The sequence below is a fragment of the Salvelinus sp. IW2-2015 genome, linkage group LG4q.1:29 (assembly GCF_002910315.2).
Source record: "Salvelinus sp. IW2-2015 linkage group LG4q.1:29, ASM291031v2, whole genome shotgun sequence".
Classification (NCBI taxonomy): Eukaryota; Metazoa; Chordata; class Actinopteri; order Salmoniformes; family Salmonidae; genus Salvelinus; species Salvelinus sp. IW2-2015.
Genome location: NC_036842.1, coordinates 15,553,772 through 15,574,247, shown reverse-complemented (window position 1 = coordinate 15,574,247; position 20,476 = coordinate 15,553,772). Strand labels below are relative to the sequence as shown.

Here is a 20,476-nt window from a genome sequence, read left to right as displayed (position 1 = left end):
TTCAGAGGCATCTCCTCCACAAAATAATTCGGTCATGAAGGAGCTTTTCGGGGAGACCTTTGCGAGCAAGGACACAGGCAAGACGTTTGCCTACACCATCAAAAGAGGAGGTGGCATCCTACAAGGCAGCAAGTGGCATTCCAGTGGATGGTGATCCACTGGCATGGTGGAAAAGCAATGAGTGTAAATACCCTCACATTGCCATGATGGCAAGACGCTACCTGGCTGAGCCTGGCACTTCAGTTCCTTGCGAGAGGGTGTTCTCCATGGCAGGGGACATAGTGATAGCAAAGGGGCTCTACACTCTCCCCAGACAATGTAGACATCCTCATCTTTTTGAAAAAGAATTTGAAATTATAAGCTCAGGTCTGCTTTGCTTTCTTTCTTTTTTTACTTTTGTTTGATGTGGACACAGGCTATTTTTTCATTCACTATTGTTAAAAAATATTGAATATTTGATTTCAACATTGAACAGTTCCTTGCTTTAAGTGTTCTTTAAGTAATACATTGAAAGCAAAGTTATATTTGTCTCTTTTGTCTTTGTCTTTTTTTTTCAGATCCGGAAAAATTATCCGATCCGTGACTCAAAACCGCGATCCGATCTGTGAGTTTTGTGATCCGTTGCACCACTAGTCTGAAGGTTTTACTCCACCTACCCGGCAGGTCCAGAGAGCAAATCAAGTGCACCTATAGGCCTACCACTGGCTAATCAGATAGCTCAGATTCTTGTGTCTGCACAGTTTCTTCGAGCCATAGACTGTAAAAAGAAGCCTTGAACGTACAGCAAAGTTGATACTGTGAGATTTCAAAACTTTTAAACCCATGACCAGAGACTCAACAAATACAGCAAAGAGCTGCTGTTTTTACGAGTAAGTTCACATTTAAGTTGTTATTCAGCATTGTCAACAATTTGTTCAACGCTTTTATAAGCCACTCATGATACAACCAGCAGTGCAGCTGCAATGAATGACTATCGCAAAGTGTTCCGATAAGCTTGCATTGTTGTTATTAGTGGTTTACCGCTTTTTACATATTGAGGAATATTTCACTTTCTCTGGTCATAGCAGTAACAACATGAACTGGCGCATGAGGCAGAAATAATGCAGCGCAACTTGAGTTTTGCCATCAGCTGGAAGACTGTATCCCCTTTTCTCAGTGGAGGGATGGTGAGGTATGCTCACTCAGCTGTGCCTCACAAGTAATGCAACAAATTATCTATTACCAGTGTGATCATATACCACTTTTTTTTTTAAATGGCCTGGCAGGAAGCAAGAAGCTTAATTACAGTCCATTAGGGACAGACCTCACATGGACAGACTTTGCCTCTCTGAATCATCTCTTCTCCCTAGAATCAACTGACCTGAGGTGAAACACTCACATATAAAATACATATATTTTCCTTTTTGGCTAGGTTCATTCTCTATATCGCAGAGAGCTTTAAAAGGGACATTCATGTTACTTCTAAACATCTGTTATTCATGTCACGTCTACTATTAGTAAATGCATTGTCAATTTACTCTACAGAACCTGTGTACACGCAAACATAATCCCAGCTGGCAGAGGCACACATAGGGAATGGGGCCGGGAGGCTAGTGTGACCATGGTTACTTACCGTCTTTGCATGCGAACTGTATGCACTCGACTCATCTGTACATAAAAGCTCACCTCTCTCCAGGGACAAGGACATAGGCAGCATAATCAAATCACTCTGCATTTGATCTGATGGGGAGAAAGTTCCTGGCATACAGATTGAGTTTCAGCTCTGTGCATGCCTCCCAATGGGATGTGAACAAACTGTTGGGCTAGGGACATGCAAAAAATAACAGGGAAAAACAGAACTGACACCCACGGATGATGACTGTCATATTTACCCTCCTGTCTGCTGGCATGAGAAACGAGGAACTGTGCTCTCCCTGGGGCCCTACACCACGGTGGGATGAGGATGAGGAAGCCATCAGGATGGCTGGGTGGTTACATAACGGCAGTAACGCCAGTACCCCCACAGCATTTGACTGATAGCAGTAATGCTGTCAGAGTGGGCCATGCCATGTTGAAGACATGAACTAACACTATGGGGGAGTAAGCATGAGAAGTGGGTAAGTGTGTGTATGAGGTGATGAAGGTGTGGAGACAGTTCATCAGTCCGCACAAATCCGAAAGGACTAGAGGGAATACATGCATACACTCTATGTTGACGATTCTCCTTCTCTATTGGCAAAGGTTACAGTGATTACTGGAGCTAGTGTGGTTTGGTTTCAATAGCTTACTGTACATGCAGTGTTACATAAGTCGTATGTTGATTCGCGGGATTTACATCTCAATGTTATTTAAACATTGTGACTCGTCTCCTGTTTCCTTTTCTTATGCTCGTTTTTTACAACCTGATCAAATAATTGTTACAAAAACAGATGTAAAATCCAGAGAAGTCTAGTTGGTTAGTAGAGCAATAGAAAAATAAACCTGATATACAATTAACTTATTTTCACCTTGTTTTGTTGGATGTAGGCTAATGTGCTTGGTCTGCAATCCTCTGATTAAGCTTATCCTCAGTTTATAAAGATGTCAGCAAAAGCTCATTTTAATAGCATAGAGCTGTTTAATTCATTACCAAATGTAAACTTAACTATGGAGTGAAAAGGAAAAGAAGCTTGAGGTAAATTTGTAGGTTTATTTTACACAACTAATTATGCAATAAATTCAAAGCCCCCATGGGAAACACACTAGAATATAAAAGTGTTTAAACTACAGCACGTGATTTTCCCCTAACATGGTGAAACATACTTTAAAAATATTACCAAGGAACCACTCTTTTGCTCATGTCAACAGAACTGTCTCAGACGTTCAGGCAACACACTGAGCAATACTGAGTAAGGAATAGAATAGATGAATGCCAGACAAAACAGCAGGAAAAGAAAGTAATCAGCTGATTGCTTTCCTCACTATTCCAGTTCTGAAACAACCTGCTGTAATAGAAACCAAATACAAAGAAAGCAAAATAATACCTAACAAACCTCTAGCCTTACGTTGATCGGAACCATGTAGGAGATGCACGATTGTCACCACATGGGGGGTTTTAATGGTCTGGATGAATAACCCAAAAGTTGATATCCTCTTAGATATACTGTTTATCCCAGAACTCACCATATAATGTGGCTTGAATAAACCCAGACAGTGACAACTAACACAAAGTAACAATGTTCCAGCAGCAGCAGTGAGACAACAGGGTGGTAATAAACATCAATGATGTATCCCTGTCACTCTGCCAATGTAGTGATGTTGAGACAAACACTCAGGTGCACCGTGCAACCTGATTTAACAGGCAGCACAAACCCTTCTAGTACACACGTCGGTCGTTCTGTCTCTCTGTCTGTCTGTCAGGGCATCCATTCCCGTCTCATCTTCTCGCAGAAGGATGCCGTTTCAATGTCACTAGACGCCCCCCTTCTGAGTCCCAGCTGTCAAGCCCCCTAGTCATTACATCCCCCGGCCCCCTCCCTCCATTTTGTTCTGTCAGGGTGGATGAGGTCTGACTACAGGTGACAGCTCGAGGTGCTCCTGGGAATGTCAAGCAGCTGGAATACAGCAGGAGGCCACGTTAGGGAGGAAGGTGAAATCAGGACACAAACTGACTAAACCATGCCGGGGCCTCCCGAGTGGCACAGTGGTCTAAGGCACTGCATCACACTGCTAGCTGTGTCACTAGAGATCCTGGTTCGAGTCCAGGCTCTGTCGCAGCTGGCCGCGACCAGGAGACCCACGGGGCGGCGCAAAATTGGCCCAGTGTCGCCCGGGTTAGGGGAGGGTTTGGCCGGCATGGTTGTTCCTGTCCCATCGCGCTCTAGCGACTCCTGTGGCGGGCCGGGCGCAATAGCCAGGTGTACGGATCTGAAAAGGAGGGTGTAGGGATCGAGGCATCCTAAATGTACACTCCCTTCCATATGTATTTGGACAGTGAAGCAAAAAAAAATAATTGGGCTCTATAATCGAGCATTTTGGATTAGAGCTGAAAATACCCCCAAAGATGGTGATTTTCATACATATCTGTTTAACCTTTTAGAAATGAAATCACTTCTTGTATCTAGTCCCCCCCCCCTCCCATGGAAAGCCACAAGTATTTGGACAAATTCACTTATAGGGTATTAAAGTAGTCAAAAGTTCAGTATTTGGTCCCGTATTCCTTGCAAGCAATGACTACATCAAGCTTGTGACTACAAAATGGTTGGATGCATTTGCAGTTTATTTTTTTTGTGTTCTGGCTCGTGATACACTTTGAATACCTTTCGATAAATAGAAGCATTAAGCTGTCAGTTAAGCCAAATCATGACGGCATTTTGATTCCCTTCCCAACCTCCCCCTGGTTAAGAAATGCCAGTATTTATTTATTAATTCATATGTATGCAGGCACCATTTCTGGCTCTAGCTGTAAGGCAACATGTGAAACCAGGAAAGACAAAGCCATTCTAATATTCACACTCATAACACAACTGCAACAGATTTCCAGATCAGACTGCACTCTGCATTTCAGACCATGCCTGCCTCAATTATAACTGAGTGAGCTCTGACATGAAAGCTGTGAAACGGGGAGGGATGCCTGTTCACTTTGTAAATTCTAACCATTATAATAGAATGCACAGGCAGGTGCCAGGGCATGGTGGGGAACATAATATTGGTAAAACTATACGAGGCTGGGGGTGACAATCTCTTTCTAATTAGGAGCACAATGGGGATAACAGGGATAACAGGGACAATGGTGACAGAGTAACTGAAAAATATGAGAGACAAACCATGCCTATTGAGAATTTGTTTGTGTGTGTGTGGATGTGTGAGTTCACAGAGAAAGAGAGCGAAAGAGAGAAAGCAATAGAGTGGAAGGGAAGGAAGCCGAAAACCCCACTGTGAACAGACCACATCATTCGCTTTTTCCTTCCTGTCTACGTCAATGAAAGTATATATATTTCTTTGTCAAAGACCAGACTAAGGCCAACCTGTTATTGTGTGGACTGTAATCCGGCCAGTCGATAATACGTAACCAAAACCTCAAACATATACAGATAATTATTTTCTAACAAAAATACGATTTTTATGTTTCAAAGGGATGGTTGATTTTTAAATCTACACTACATGACCAAAAGTATGTGGACACCTGCTCGTCTAACATCTCTTTCCAAAATCATGTGCATTATTATGCTATAACAGCCTCCACTCTTCTGGGAAGGCTTTCCACTATATGTTGGAACATTGCTGCAGGGACTTGCTTCCATTCAGCCACAAGAGCATTAGTGAGGTCAGGCACTGATGTTGGGTGATTAGGGCAGGCTCGCAGTTGGCGCTCCAATTCATCCCAAAGGTGTTCGATGGGGTTGAGTTCAGGGCTCTGTGCAGGCCAGTCAAGTTCTTCCACACCGATCTCAACAAACCTTTTCTGTATGGACCTCGCTTTGTGCACGGGGGTATCGTCATGCTGAAACAGGAAAGGGCCTTCCCCAAACTGTTGCCACAACGTTGGAAGCACAGAAGCATCTAGAATGTCATTGTATGTTGTAGCGTTAAGTTTTCCCTTCACTGGAACTAAGGGGCCAAGCCCGTACCATGAAAAACAGCCCCAGACCATTATTCCTCCTCCACCAAACTTTACAGTTGGCACTATGCATTGGGGCAGGTAGCGTTCTCCTGGCATCCGCCAAACCCAGATTCATCCTTCGGGCTGCCAGATGGTGAAGCATGATTCATCACTCCAGATAATGCATTTCCACTGCTCCAGAGTCGGCAAGTTTTACACCACTCCAGCCGACACTTGGCATTGCGCATGGTGATCTCAGGCTTGTGTGCGGCTGCTCGGCCATGGAAACCCATTTCCCGAAGCTCCCGACGAACAGTTCTTGTGCTGACGTTGCTTCCAGAGGCAGTTTGGAACTCTGTAGTGAGTGTTGCAACCAAGGACAGACGATTTTTAAGCTACGCGCTTCAGCACTCGGCAGTCCCGTTCTGTGAGCCTGTGTGGCCTACTTTGCGGCTGAGCCGTTGTTGCTCCTAGACGTTTCCACTTCACAATAACAGCACTTAGGCAGAAATTTGACAAACTGTCTTGTTGGAAAGGTGGCATCCTATGACGGTGCCACATTGAGCCACTGAGCTCTTCAACTACTGCCAATGTTTGTCTATGGAGTTTGAATAGCTGTGTGCTCGATTTTATACACCTGTCAGCAACGGGTGTGGCTGAAATAGCTGAATACACTAATTTGAAGCGGTGTCCACATACTTTGTGTATATAGTGTATTTTACATTGGCCTTGGCTGATCGAGCCAGACAGTTTAGAAAAGGGATACTTCGGATTTTGGCAATGATACCTTTTATCTACTTCTCCAGATTCAAATGGACTCGTGGATACAAGTTTTATGTCTCAGTGTCCAGTATGAAGGAAGACTGAGGTAGTTTTGCGAGCCAATGCTAACTAGCATTAGCACACTGACTGGAAGTACATGGGTATCTATGGGTATCTGGTGGATACGCATAGACTTCCAGTCATTGGGCTAACGCTAGTTAGCAACTTCCTTCAAACTGCACGCAGAGACAAAAATGGTATCCAGGAGAACATCTGACTCTGGGGAAGTAGATAAATGGCCTCAGTGCCAAAATCTCGAAGTATCCATTTAAAAACTGTCTGGATCGATGTAAAATATACTATATATACAAAACAACATTGTAGTTACTCCACTCCTGTACAGAAAAAATATATTCCAAAACATGCATCCTGTTTGGCACTAAAGTAAAACTGCAAAAAGTGTGGCAAAGCAATTAACTTTTTGTCCTGACTACAAAGTGGTATGTTTGTGACAAATCCACTCTCCATACTTTCAAGCATAGCGTTGGCTGAATCATGTCATCGGTATGCTTTTAATTGTTAAGGACTGGTGAGTTTTTCAGGATAAAAATGTATGGAATGGAGCTAAGCAAAGGCAAAATCCTAGAGGAAAACCAGGTTCAGTCGGCTTTCCACCAGACACTGAGAGATTAATTCACCTTTCAGCAGGACAATAACCTAAAACACAAGGCCAAATCTACACCGCAGTTGCTTACCAAGAAGCCAGTGAATGTTCCTGAGTGGCCGAGTTACAGTTTTGACTTAAATCTACGTCAAGACCTGAAAATGGTTGTCTAGCAATAATCAACAACCAATTTGACAGATCTAGAATACTTTTGAAAATAATAAATGGGCAATTGCTGTACAATCCAGGTGTGGAAAACTCTTAAGAGAATTACCCAGAAAGACTCACAGCTGTAATCACTGACAAAGGTGATTCTACAAAGTATTGACTTATGGTGTGAATAATTACAGTACGTAAATTAGATATTTATGCATTTCATTTTCCATAAATGTGCAAAAATGTCTAAAAACTTGTTTTCACTTGGGTGAGAGAAAAATGTGTTTAATCCATTTTGAATTCAGGCACTGTAAAATCCATACCATTAACATGCATGACCATTAATATACATTGAGGTTTTCATTAATAATGGAGAGTTCGATGCATTCTGATGACAGCCACAGGAACCTGCTTGATTGCCTTACTAATAGCATATTGTAATTCCTGCAGCCATGCAAGAAATTATGAAGAAAGACAAGGCATAAGGTAGACCCCCTACCGTATCTATGTGTCGTTAGCTATTGTGATGGTAAGATTGTGTAACCACGAATGCTACCAGGTCATTCAACTCACCTACTACATAACATCTGACCTATGGACAACAATCAACATTGCAAAAGGTACTGCACAGTCTTTCATATCTCAAGGGCAAGCTTCTTATCAATAACAACACTTTCCGTCTCCCTCCTATGGCTGTACCCCATCACTCTCAAACTGCAGCACAACTTCTGCATACGGAGGCAACAATGGCCGAGGATAATTGGCTGGCACAGGGAAGGTTTCTCTAAAGTTTATTGGCACTTGGCGGCCCCAGCAAGAGTCTCTTAGGTGTAGGAGCATTGGGACGAGCCCAACAAAACCCCTGCCTGTCTCAACTCTGCAGCAATTTGACGCAAGCTAGCATCAGAGGAGCTTTGGGGGAGATGCCTGGGAATGGGAGAAAATTGGAAATGCAGCAGAGTAATAATGGAGTGATAGGGCGGGGGGTTGGGGGCAGGAGAGAAATTGTTATTGGTTTGAAAATCTGGTTGACATGAGGGGAGAGAGGCAGTTGTGTCGTGGTGAAAGAGGAAGGATAACGGCACAGCAGGGGGGATTCTTGAGAAGGAGAGGCTGGAGGAAGAGAGAGATAGTATATAGTTATAGATAATAGCCTCTCTGATACTTCCTATGGATGTTAAGGGTCAGTAGGAAAGACCCTTAACATCCATAGGAAAAAACATCCTGGGGCACTTCACCCACTTTGACCAATTCTCTGTCCTTCCCCTGTCCAATCAGGAGGTACCACTCTCTGTCCTCCCCCTGTCCAATCAGGAGGTAACAGACTGGCATGGTGGTAGGTGGCAGATGGCAACAAGCTGACCTTTAATGGCAGAGACACTTCACTAGTGGCTGTGAGATGTGAGATGTGAGCAGATCAGGCGATGACAGAGAGGTGCTGCTTGACAAGCTTTCAACCGCGAGGAAATGTTCCGCGCAGCCAGGCATGCTGCAGGGAAAGAGAGACAGTGACACAGAGGGACAGGGAGAGAGAGACAGTGACACAGAAGGACAGGGAGAGAGAGACAGAGACAGAAGGAGAAGGAAGGACGTGAAAGAAGGACTGAGGGAGAAAAAGAGACTAAAATAGATTGGGTGCATGAAGGGAAAGGGACAGAAAGAGAGCGAGAGAGAGGAAAGAGCAAGAGAGAGGAAAGACAAAGCGAGAGAGCGAGAGAGAGGGACCTGGAGGGATACTGAGTAAGTCACAGTGATAGAAGCAGGGATGCCTTTTTCTGAACCAATTACAATCTGCCAATGAGGGATGTGCTCTTCCCAGACAGGGCCAGTGAAGGGAAATCATTCAGAGGGTTCCAGGATCCCGGGCTGCAGAGAACCATGGGGACAGGACCTGGGACCTGGGACTGCAGTATAGATTCAGTAGTTTTAAGTTCCTCAGCATCCACATCACAGAGGACTTGACAAGGACCAACAACACCACCACTCTTGTCAAGAGGGTGCAACAGCGTCTCTACGTCCTGGGCGGCTGAAGAAATTCCTCTCCAAATACTACCGCTGCACCATCAAGAGCGTCCTGAGCGGTTGCATCACAACCTGGTACGGAAATTGCTCCGTCCACGTCCGCAAGGGCCTCCAGCGGGTGGTGAAGACGGCCCAGTACGTCACTGGGATCGTGTTCCCACCCATCCAGGACATCTACTCGAAACGGTGCCTGAGTAAGTCCGGCAGCATCATCAAGGACCCCGCGCACCCCAGCCACGAGCTGTTCAACAGACTTATCATCGGGCAGATGATATTGGAGCATGAGATCTGATACCAACAGTTGAGGTCTGATACCAGACAGTTTCTATCTACAAGCCATCAGACTGCTGAACACTTGAACTGATCACCTGCTCTGATTCTCCGCACCTTAACACACATGCACACACACATCACAACTGCTGCTACCAGACTCTTATTATGATTGTTAAATACTGCACAATAACACATGCCCCCAATCCCCACTTCCCCAATACACATGTAAATATTGGACTATAAATTGTGCCTGTATTATACATATGCTAAAATGTTTATTCTATTCTACTGATATTTTATTAGTTCTTATTGTTGCTGCATTGTCGAGAAGGAACCTGCAAGCAAGCATTTGTTTGGACGGTGTATACCATGACTATCCCGTACACACGACTAACAAAACTTGAAACTTGAACTTGAAAGGGACGGATGGCAAACAACTCCATGACTGACATGGAACTCACAGAGGAACTCACAGAGGAAGTACACTTTGGGTTGAAGGTTTAAACAGCACTCTCTCTATAGGGCAGAAGAGTTTATACAAAAGAGAGGGAGAGATTGCAGGCATGCGTACGTGTCAGTGTGTGTGCACGTGTACACGTGTGTGCTTTTGTCCTTGCGGAGTGTGCACGTGTGCCTGTCTGCCTGCCCCTGGCTCCTGGGGGTTCACTCAGGGTCCTCTCTTTAACCATGCTCATCACCTTTCACTAATGCAGCATGGCGTCGTTCTGTGAGCCTGACTGAGGACCAGCTAATGAAGGAACAATGCACAAGTCAATGTGCTTCTCTCTGGGCTCAAGGCCCCAGTCAATTGTAATAGGCTGTGTGAAGTGAGTGAGAGAGGGAAGAAATAGGCTATGAGAAACCTAATTTAGTATCATCTGAGATCCATCACAGTATGTCTAGTCCTTTTTCAAGCTAAGTGTCTTCTTCACAAGGAACAGCATATAACCCGGGCAAGTTGAAGTGGAAATGTGTCATTTAATTTTTCAACTGCGGCAGCTTTATAATCGACCGTATGTATTCATAACATCAATCCATCACCAGGGCAACAGCATACTTAACTAACCATGGTCAACCCACAATCCTTGATCTATATCTTAAATCATGTATTTTTAACTGTTTTACCTGAAACATTATGGGTATTTTTGAAGAGACTGGAATGAGTCGGTCTTGAATCTATGACAATAACCTTCTCTGAAAAGTTTTGTTTTTAAAAGAATACTCTGTTTGCTTCATCATTTACATGGCCTTTTCTTCTGTTCAATTTCATGTCTAAAGCATGGCTCTTTAAAAGAATTCTATAAAACATCCGGCCTCAAATCTCACACCTACTGATAAACTTCAAACGTTGATACCTTTGTTTGTTCGTTATTTTTCTATGAGTCGGTGCATAAACAAGGTGTTCAATATGCTGAGTAACAACATGCTCTAGTGGAAAAGGTACTGAAGGTCCTTCAGACAAATGGGCCTAACATATGGGGAGAATCTCAATTGCATACTCCTCGCTTCCTCTCTCCTCGCCTCCTTCTCAAAACTCATTCTCAAAATCCCTCCCCTCTTCTCCTCCATTGGTTTTTGAGGAGACAAGGAGAGGACAAGAGGAGTATGCAAATGAGATTCTCCCATTGAAGTGTTATCTGCTGCATCATGGCACTGTTAATGGCTTCATAATGATGTCCTCTTCCTGACTGTTAATGAGACCACGGGAATGCTTCTGCGGGAGAAAAAACACAACTGCATGAAAAAGTGAGAAGTGATATCAAGGAAATAGAAGAGGGATAGACAGGGTCGAAGATGTTGCTACTAATTCATTATTTCAGGTAAACACATCAACTTCAGGTTCGTTGTTCATGCCGATGTGTTAGTAAATGCTCATTTGGATTATAAAAAGAGACAGCTAATGGCTTTGACTTACTGAATAAAACATGCATAGAACCAGTATTTATTTTTCAGTTCTATGGAAAATGTGTTTATATAAGGATAGCTTGTACGGCGCATCATCAGCAAACAAAGCACAGACCATACAAAGAAATACACTAGTCTTACTATACAAAACAATGAATAATTTTCTGTATAAAAAAGGATATATTTAAGTACAACGTACACAAAAACCTTGAAAATAGTTCACCTTTATCCTTATACAATCACAATGCATGTTTACAAAAGCACAGTAGCAGTAATGATTAGGCTAGTCATTCATCTAACTGCATTTGCATTCAGTCTGAGGATTCGGAACAAACTGTTGAGAAAATATTACATGTATATTGGCAGTGTATTGCTATTGAGAACCATACCACATATATAAAACCCAAAGTGGACAAACTGACATTTCTCTGGGAGTCATTTCTGTGTACAAATGTTTGATGGAATTAAAATGGAGGGTAAGTGGGGTGATCTGGTGTTGTAAGCTGATAACAGAGTGTGTACAGCTCAAAAGGCATTCACACCCGCGGTGCCCCTCCTTTCTCTCCTCTATCACCAGACGTTGTGCTGGAAGGCATTCTAGGGCATAATTAACTCTTCAGACAAGCTGTAAATTCCCATCTCCCTCCCTGACTAGGATGACTCAGAGATTGACTTATTGAAAAAATACCATTTAGGTTTCCATCTCCAAATTAGACACAGCAAAAAAATCTCACCGGATAATGCGCACTGATAATAACACTCATTTTACACATGGTTGGTGAAAAAACGGCCTTCACTTATCCCAGCAACAGGTGATCATTACCAGCCAAACGCTCACCCTCCTCAGTCACAAACAAAAAAAACGACTGCACTCTGGGTACAAAAAAAATCATTAGACAGATCAAACATTGCACAACATCAATGAGGTTAAAAATAGAGAGTAATGAGAGATTCGATTAGCTACACATTGAGAATATGGGTAGAAAAGAAAGCAATCCTTCTTCATAGAGCTACATCTGATTAACCCGAGTGAGTTAACCTCCTGGGTAATATTATTGATCGTCTACTCAGAGCTCATAGTTGTACTGCAGAAGCGGTCACACTAGACCAGGAACAAAACGACGTGAAAAAAGGCATGATGCAGCCTACTTCGGCACATTCTCCATCAGTCCTCCTTCATTTTAAGGACCTGTCATACTGCCCTCTCAAACGCTCTCTCTCCATCTCACAGAAAAATCAATCATACGTCATAGTTCTGTCATAAGTTGAAAGTGTTGTAGCAGTGGACAAAGTGACAGCCCAGTGGTGGATTGCTTTTTCTCAAAGCAATAAAAAGGCCCTCCAACTGTTCTTCCGTGAGTCCAAGAGTATTAATTATGTATTTCCGTACACAGTGCCATGATGACGGGCAAGCGAGACCAGAGATTGTACCTGCCTTTTCACTTACTTGGTAACAAGTTTCATAGTACAAGTATCCCATAGAAGTAGCAGAGAGAAATCAATGTAACCACTAAGCCCTGAGCGTCCACCAGTCCAGTCAGTCAGTGTTATCCCATGGATGAGAGTTTTGACAACTGTACATCCATGCTGAATTGCCGATGAAGGCACACTATTTTCACCTCCTTGTTTGAAGTCTGTATAAATAAAACAAACATTCACTGAGATATTAGTAGAAAGCAACAGGAGAAGAAGACTGACAGATACACACAAAGAGATAAGAAAAAGATGAACACCAACACAATAAGAGCCACAGAGTAAAGCTAAATACATAAGGTGGGATAGACATGGGTAAACACAGCCAATCACACAGATCAATGCTCTTGTGCAGACACACAATAACAGAGATAAGAGCTCTGAGCTGACCTTCGCGATGGATGGGGTTGTCAGAACATCACAGTCTCTGGTTCGGGTTCTGAGTGGCGGCTGGTCACATGGCGATGACCCTGGAAGTGGACCGACTCTTTGAGGCCCTCCCTGGAATGGTGCAGGCTGGGAGTAGACTTCAGTAGACTAACTGAGGAGAACAGGCCTAAAGCAGGAGACGATTGGATAGGGATTAGAAATATCCTTACATAATCTAAAGCAGGGGTGTCAATCAATCAAACTGAAGAATTTCTGAAGGACATTGTTTTAAAAAAGACCTAAGTGTCTTCACCGTGTTCAGCCCGCTAACAATCCCCAAAACGAAAGCTACACTCTTAGAAAAAAGGGTTCCAAAGGGCTTCTTCGGCTGTCCCCATAGGATAACCCTTTTTGGTTCCAGATAGAACTCTCTTGGTTTCCATGTAGAACAGTCTGTGGAAAGGGTTCTACATGGAACCCAAAAGGGATCTACCTGGAACCAAAAAGGGTTATTCAAAGGGTTCTATTATGGGGACAGCAGAAGGACCCTTTTAAGATCTAGATAGCACCGTTTTATTCTCCTAAGAGTGTCGACAGTCCGGAACCATCAAAAAGTCCCAAAAGATTGGATAGAAATCATATTTTTTTGCAGATCTTGACAAGGCAATATACCCAATTTGCCATGAAGCCTCGGTGAAGACAGAATGTGGCCCCGGGGGCAAAATTATTTTGACATGCCTGTTCTTAAGCAACAGAGCTAGTGTTATTAAACTCAGTTCTGAACATATTTCGCTCAGACAGCGGCATGCCAGTCTTAAAAGAACATTATAGCTCTCATACCTCTACCTTCAAGGTCTTGATCTCCCAGCTGAATGGACACATCAGCTGAATCCCACTCATAATTCTCATCCACTGAGGCCTTTCTCCTGAAGAAACACACGCACAAGCGGAAAGTTTGTAATGGCTAAAGTTGAAGATTTTCTCTCATCAGCTATTCATTATGTTGCATGTTGCTCAATGTCAAAGGGACAATGTAGAAAGAGAGCATTAGAGACACTAAATAAAGGGAGACTGAAGTACATACTAGCTCAAGGGACAGACTCACATTTTCAATGCCTCCATGTCCTGTAGGTGTGACTCCACTGTGTTTCCCTGCATCTCCTCGGTGGACTCAGGAGAGCTGGTGAGGGTTGGGGACAGGCAGATGGACAGGCGCCCGTTTGGAGGCTCCAGACTCCCCCTGCCACTGCTCTGGCTGGCATAGCTACTGTAGCTCCCCCCCGAGTCTGGCACTCCCCGATGATACCTCCCAATCTCCACCTCATGTCCCCCATACCGCTGCTCCTTTTCCTCCTCCACTACTACCTCCTCCTGCTTCTTCTCCTCCTCCTGGGGTGGCTGAGGAGTGTGGTGAGGTGCAGGCCAGCTGTAACCCCTGAGCAGGGAGGGAGCTGTGGTTCTGCCTCTACAGTCTGGGGGTCTGGGGTGCTCTCTGTGGTCCCTGGGGAGAGATGCATTCTTCCTGGCCTCCATGCGCTGCACCGACCTCAGGGCCTCCTGGTAGGTGATGGGCCACCTGTAGGCGTCTGGGAAGATGGAAGCCTTCTTCCTGGGGTCGTGGGGGGGATGACTGGGGCTGGAAGGCACTGAAGGAGGGGTTGGGGGGAGCTGCGTCTGTCTCTCCAGCACCGGTTTTCTTACGCTTTGGATGTGCATATCACCCCCATATGCTTCACAGAGCTGCTGTGGGGCCCTGCTGGGAGGTCGGGGGTCCTGGGGGGGAGGTGGCGGGGGAGCGGGAGGCGGAGAAGCAAGGGGGGCCTCTGTGTGGGTGGGGGTCTCAGGAGTTAAGGTGTTTTCGGGTTCAAAGAAGACAGAGTCTGGGCGGAAGGAGAAGGGAGAGGAGCAGTTCTCCTGGCTGAGAGAGTCGACCCAGGCGTCAGGCGTCAGGAAGTTACCCAGGGATTGTCTCCTGGAGTCTAGACTCTGGCTGCGCTGGTGGTTGCCGCTGTTCCTGTTCTGAAAGCCTCCTAGACTGATAGCCTTCCTGAGCGCCGGCCTAGGAGGCTGAATGGTAGCTGGGCTTCTACTCCGAGATGACCTTCTGTGCCACTTCTCCCGTTCCTCCCTAGGCACTGGGCTTATCCTGTGGGCCAATGGATGGGCTCTGTGGTCTTTCATGGTCTGTGGTCCTCTGTGGTCTTTCTCAGCCAATGGGGACTCATTGTTTACCTGATGGGCATGTCTCTGGTGCCTTATAGGAATTGTAGGAGGATCCACTGAGCCTTCATCCTCTGGTTCATCCACACTCATTTCTACACATTCTGAGAGGTCAACCGCTGTGTGTAGAGATGACTCTTCACATGGCTGTGACCTTGCTAACTCCACTCTCCCTGAACCAGGCACTTTGTTGACAGAGACATCTGGCTTAGACTTGTGTGAAATGCTGACATTAAATTGATTGCTCTTGCTGTTCCATTCATGTGACTCCAAGTCACCTCTCTTCAACTCTGTTGACATGTGAGTTTCATCACAAAGCCCTGTGTGTGTCTTGACCCTTGCAGTCTCCATCCCTTCCTGCCTGTCTAGTGGCTGGTGGCTCACCCTCCCCTTAGAGTGACACTCTGCTCTCTCTGACCTGAAGGGGTGTTGTGTGACAGGTGACAGAGAGGGACACTGGGTGAGTGGAGGGTCACAGTGGAGGGCCGCTGTCCTCTCAGATGTGAGATGTGCTGGGACAAGGCTGGTGGCTGAAGTGAGAGGGCTGGCCTCCCAGTGAATATAGGACGGGGGTGAAGGGACTTTGGCCATGCTTGAGCACCCCCTGTTGACCTGGGGATGACTGAGATGATGGGTGTGACTGTGTGGTGAAGTGTTGTCCTGAGGTTTCCATATTGGATCGCACTCTTCAGACTCTCTCCACCTCTCCTCGTCGCTGCCTGGTCCCTCTCTCTTCCCGCCTAAAGTAGCGTTACTATCAAGTGTGTACTTCCGTAGCTCTCTCTCCAGCTTCTCTCTCTCCCGGGCCAGCTTCAGACACCTGCTCAGGTTGCCGGTCTCCTTCTCATGCTCCATCTGTAGGACCAGGGTGCTGGCGGTGGCTGGCTGGACGGCCCGCTTTAGGGATGGGTATCCTGGATTGCTCTCCTCCAGGCTTGGCTGGGGGGACATGTCTGAGTTACTGTCTGAGTAGAGACTACTCTTGTCCGGATGTTCAGCACAACTGTCCTGCTCCTCATCCAGGTAGAAGCGTCCGTGGAGGGAGAGGTGTTTGGCCATGGCCCGTACCCTGGTCGTGGGGTTGGGGTCAGTTCCACCACAAGGGGGTAGGTCCACTGAGAGGACGAAAGGCGGCTCCCTCCCCACGCTCTTCTCAGAGCGAAGGGACACTGACCTCTGGACCCCAGTGGATTGTGGGAAGTTTTTCCTCAGGGATCTCATGGTGTGGGAGGAGGGGACGGAGGACTGGTCGTAGGGCTGCACAATGAAGCGACCGTCTGGACCTCTAGAGATAAACTCTAGAGGGGAATAGGGGGAAGAGCCTATCCTGGGGAGGTGGTGATGGTGGTGGACGGCATAGTGAGGAGGAGGTGGGGGGCAGGAGAGCAGCTGCTGGCGCTGGTCCTTGTATTCACTGTGGCTGGGTCTGCCAAAGGAGGAGTGGTCCGACTGGGAGGAGGAGCAGGAGGACTGGGAGCCGGGATAGTGGGGGTGGCAGTGGGGAGGGAGGAGCTTCTGCTTCAGCACACTGTCTGGACTGCTAGCAAGCGGACTGCTACGAGAGAGAGAGAGAGGGGTTTAAAGGAAGGAAGGAAGGAAAGGAAGAGAGAGAGAGGAGAGAGAGGAGAGAGAGAGAGAGAGAGAGAGAGAGAAGAGGAGAGAGAGAGAGAGAGAGAGAGAGAGAGAGAGAGAGAGAGAGAGAGAGAGAGAGAGAGAGAGAGAGAGATTTTACTGAGCCATCACCATGTCTTGAGATGTTTTGTGAAGAAATCTTGAGTCATGTCTTTGAAAAAATGAAAATGTGTCTATAGCGAGTCATGAAGACTTCTTAAGCTGTCTTGAAGATATCAGTCTTGAGGAAAAAAAAGACATTAAAGCGATCCTGGGTATTAAGGCGATCCTGGGTATGGTAAAATTAAAATCTCCTAAAAGTCCGAAAAAAAATCAGCTCTACAGTAAGTAAAACAAAATGGCGAGAGGGAGAACAATTAATGATATTATGGAGGAAGGGTACTTACGTTGAGGGGGGGCTTTTATAGATGACAGAAGGGAGATCTGAAGGGGGGATGATGATTCACAATGACACAGTCACCATGGAAAGGAAATACATTCAAAAACAAAATCAAGCCCAATTATATGAGCCCAATCAAAGCAGACAAAAATGGCCGGAGGCACAGCAATGGGCCGTGCCTCAAAGTTAATTACACTCACATTAATCAGCCACATTAATGAGGAATGACCCTAATTAGCTAGCAATGTAAACTAAATTAACTTATTCTACAATGAAAGGGGAATGGGGTTGACAAGCATGGCGATGTGTCTATGCACATGATTTAGGAAAGTGTATTGGAAGCCATCTACATGCTGTATAATGGTGTTCATAGTGCATGTGATCAGTAAGTGATAATGTTTCACCATCTTTCATCTTCCTGCGTCGCTGGTCTCTCTTGTGACTGAAGATACACACTGTCCCTAGGACCAGGATGAGGGCCAAACACAGGAAGCCCACGCCGCCCATCACTCCAGCCAATAGTGGCTCGGGAACAAACTCCAGGAAGCGGGAAGTGGCAGGGTACATATCCATCCCTGTGACATGACCGCAACATCAGCATCCATAACACAGAACTCTACCACAACCAAATGTTAACAATGCATTCCGTACAGTAAATACACTAGGGCAGCTTGTCCAACACACAGCATGATAAAAGCATGACACTATCGCTGATATATACGTCTTCAATAAGTCCCATGGTGAAATATTAATATCATGTTAAAAAAGCCAGATATGGTCAAATTCTAAATAAGTTATTAGCTGCAATATTTCCTAATTCAGACTCTTAAAAGACCAGTATTCTCCAGAGGGCTGTTCTAATTCTGTAATGGGCCTGTGGTGCCTGTGGTAATGTTACAGAGTCTGGTTCTGCCTGGCTCCCCAGCCTGAAACACTAACCCATGGTGGAGACGTTGACTGATGGACTGGGCTCGCTCAGCAACTCCCCTCGCCGGGACAGCAGCCGCAGCTCATACACACAGTCCTACACACACACAGGGGAGGACGGAGGGACGTGGGGATGAAACCAGACTTTGTCAACATAGGATCGCGCCTGCAATGCTAATCAGGCTCATCTGAATTCAGATGTAGGGAAGAGAAGGAGAGAGGGACAGAGGAGGCAGACAGAGAGAGGAGAAAGGACATAGATTGAAAGAAGGAAGAAAGATGATCGCTGTCATATGATAAGCCTGAGAGAGGCTTCCTAATTTAAATACCACTGTGGTGTCTAACTGAGATAAGAGTCTTTAAGACTGATGTCTGCTGACTGGTCTCTGAGGGAGTGACGAACAGGAACTGGTGGTTACCTTGCGCAGTCCTGGAACGATCATCACACTCCTATTGGCACCGATGTCCTCGTCCAGATTGAACCACTCCCCTTGCTCAGTGCGCGATTGGAGGACAAATCCAGTGATGGGCAGGAACTGAGACAAGGGGGACCACTGCAGGACTATACCTGCCAAGCTCTGATTGGCTGACAGCGATGTGGGTGGCTCTAGTTTCGCTCTCCTTGGGAGTGGATCTGAAAGCGTAAGACAGAACACACTTCGGAAAAAAATAGACCACTTAGGAACTATAATTTGGAGAATAATATTCAAGCATGCAGCCTTAGAGTAGACAATGTAATTCAGGCTCTAAAGAGACATTGTAAACAGAAGACACTTCAACACAACGGGTACTGACTCAGAGTTCGGATGGTGGCGATTTCGCTGAAAGGCCCAGTGCCCACTTTGTTGTGTGGCAGGACACTGAACTGGTACTCTGTGGCAGGGACCAGCCCCGTCACCTGCAGACTGGAGCCAGAGGAGGAGGGCACGGGCACAGAGAGCCACTCCTGTTTCTCCCCACTGTCACCCACAGACATCTTCTTCAACCTGCAGAGAGAGAAGGAGAGTGAATGGAGAGAAAGGAGAGAGAGACAGAGATAGAAAGAAAACAAACCCGATTTTGATAAACTCCCGTATCTACTGGGTGAAATACCACAGTGTGCCATCACAGCAGCAAGATTTGTGACCTGTTGTCACAAGAAAAGGGCAACCAGTGAAGAACAAACACCATTGTAAATACAACCTATATATATGTTTATTTATTTTCCCTTTTGTACTTTAACCATTTGCACATCATTACAACACTGTATATATACACATAATGACATTTGAAATGTCTTTATTCTTTTGGAACTTCTGTGAGTGGAATGTTTACTGTTGATTTTTATTGTTTATTTCACTTTTGTACAGTGGGGAGAACAAGTATTTGATACACTGCCGATTTTGCAGGTTTTCCTACTTACAAAGCATGTAGAGGTCTGTAATTTTTATCATAGGTACACTTCAACTGTGAGAGACGGAATCTAAAACAAAAATCCCGAAAATCACATTGTATGATTTTTAAGTAATTAATTAGCATTTTATTGCAAGACATAAGTATTTGATACATCAGAAAAGCAGAGCAGAACTTAATATGTTGTACTGATCCTTTGTTTGCAATTACAGAGATCATACGTTTCCTGTAGTTCTTGGACCAGGTTTGCACACACTGCAGCAGGGATTTTGCCACTCCTCCATAAAGACCTTCTCCAGATCCTTCAGGTTTCGGGGCTGTCGCTGGGCAATACGGACTTTCAGCTCACCTCCAAAGATGGTTTTTAATTGGGTTCAGGTCTGGAGACTGGCTAGGCCACTCCAGGACCTTGGATATTCTTACGGAGGCCACTCCTTAGTTGCCGTCTGGCTGTGTTGTTTCGGGTCGTTGTCATGCTGGAAGACCCAGCCACGACCCTCTCTCAATGCTCTTACTGAGGGAAGGAGGTTGTTGGCTAAGATCTCGCAATTACATGGCCCCATCCATCCTCCTCAATACGGTGCAGCGTCTGTCCCCTTTGCAGAAAAAGCACCCCAAAGAATTATGTTTTCCACCTCCATGCCTCACCGTTGGGATGGTGTTCTGGGGTTTAACTCATCCTTCTTGCGTCCTCCAAACACGGCGAGTGGAGTTTAGACAAAAAACTCTATTTTTTGAATCA

General features: G+C 45.4%; 1 protein-coding gene across 3 annotated transcripts in view; it reads right to left on the bottom strand.

Moving 5' to 3' along the window:
- Positions 1 to 12,877: 12,877 nt before the first annotated feature.
- The window catches only part of igsf9a (immunoglobulin superfamily, member 9a), a 27,626-nt gene continuing 20,027 nt past the window's right edge, over positions 12,878 to 20,476 (bottom strand). The window contains exons 14-22 of one of the 3 annotated variants that reach the window (XM_023983902.2): positions 19,138 to 19,328; positions 18,762 to 18,976; positions 18,355 to 18,439; positions 17,820 to 17,990; positions 17,421 to 17,459; positions 14,290 to 16,954; positions 14,025 to 14,110; positions 13,206 to 13,371; positions 12,878 to 12,976 (exon numbers count right to left, since the gene is read on the bottom strand). In XM_023983902.2, the coding sequence (XP_023839670.1) occupies positions 13,226 to 13,371; positions 14,025 to 14,110; positions 14,290 to 16,954; positions 17,421 to 17,459; positions 17,820 to 17,990; positions 18,355 to 18,439; positions 18,762 to 18,976; positions 19,138 to 19,328 (3,598 nt within the window). In that variant the 3' untranslated portion in view covers positions 12,878 to 12,976; positions 13,206 to 13,225. Of the gene's footprint in view, positions 12,977 to 13,205; positions 13,372 to 14,024; positions 14,111 to 14,289; positions 16,960 to 17,420; positions 17,460 to 17,819; positions 17,991 to 18,354; positions 18,440 to 18,761; positions 18,977 to 19,137; positions 19,329 to 20,476 lie in introns of all 3 variants that reach the window. The other 2 variants (XM_023983901.2, XM_023983903.3) reach the window with 2 other exon arrangements.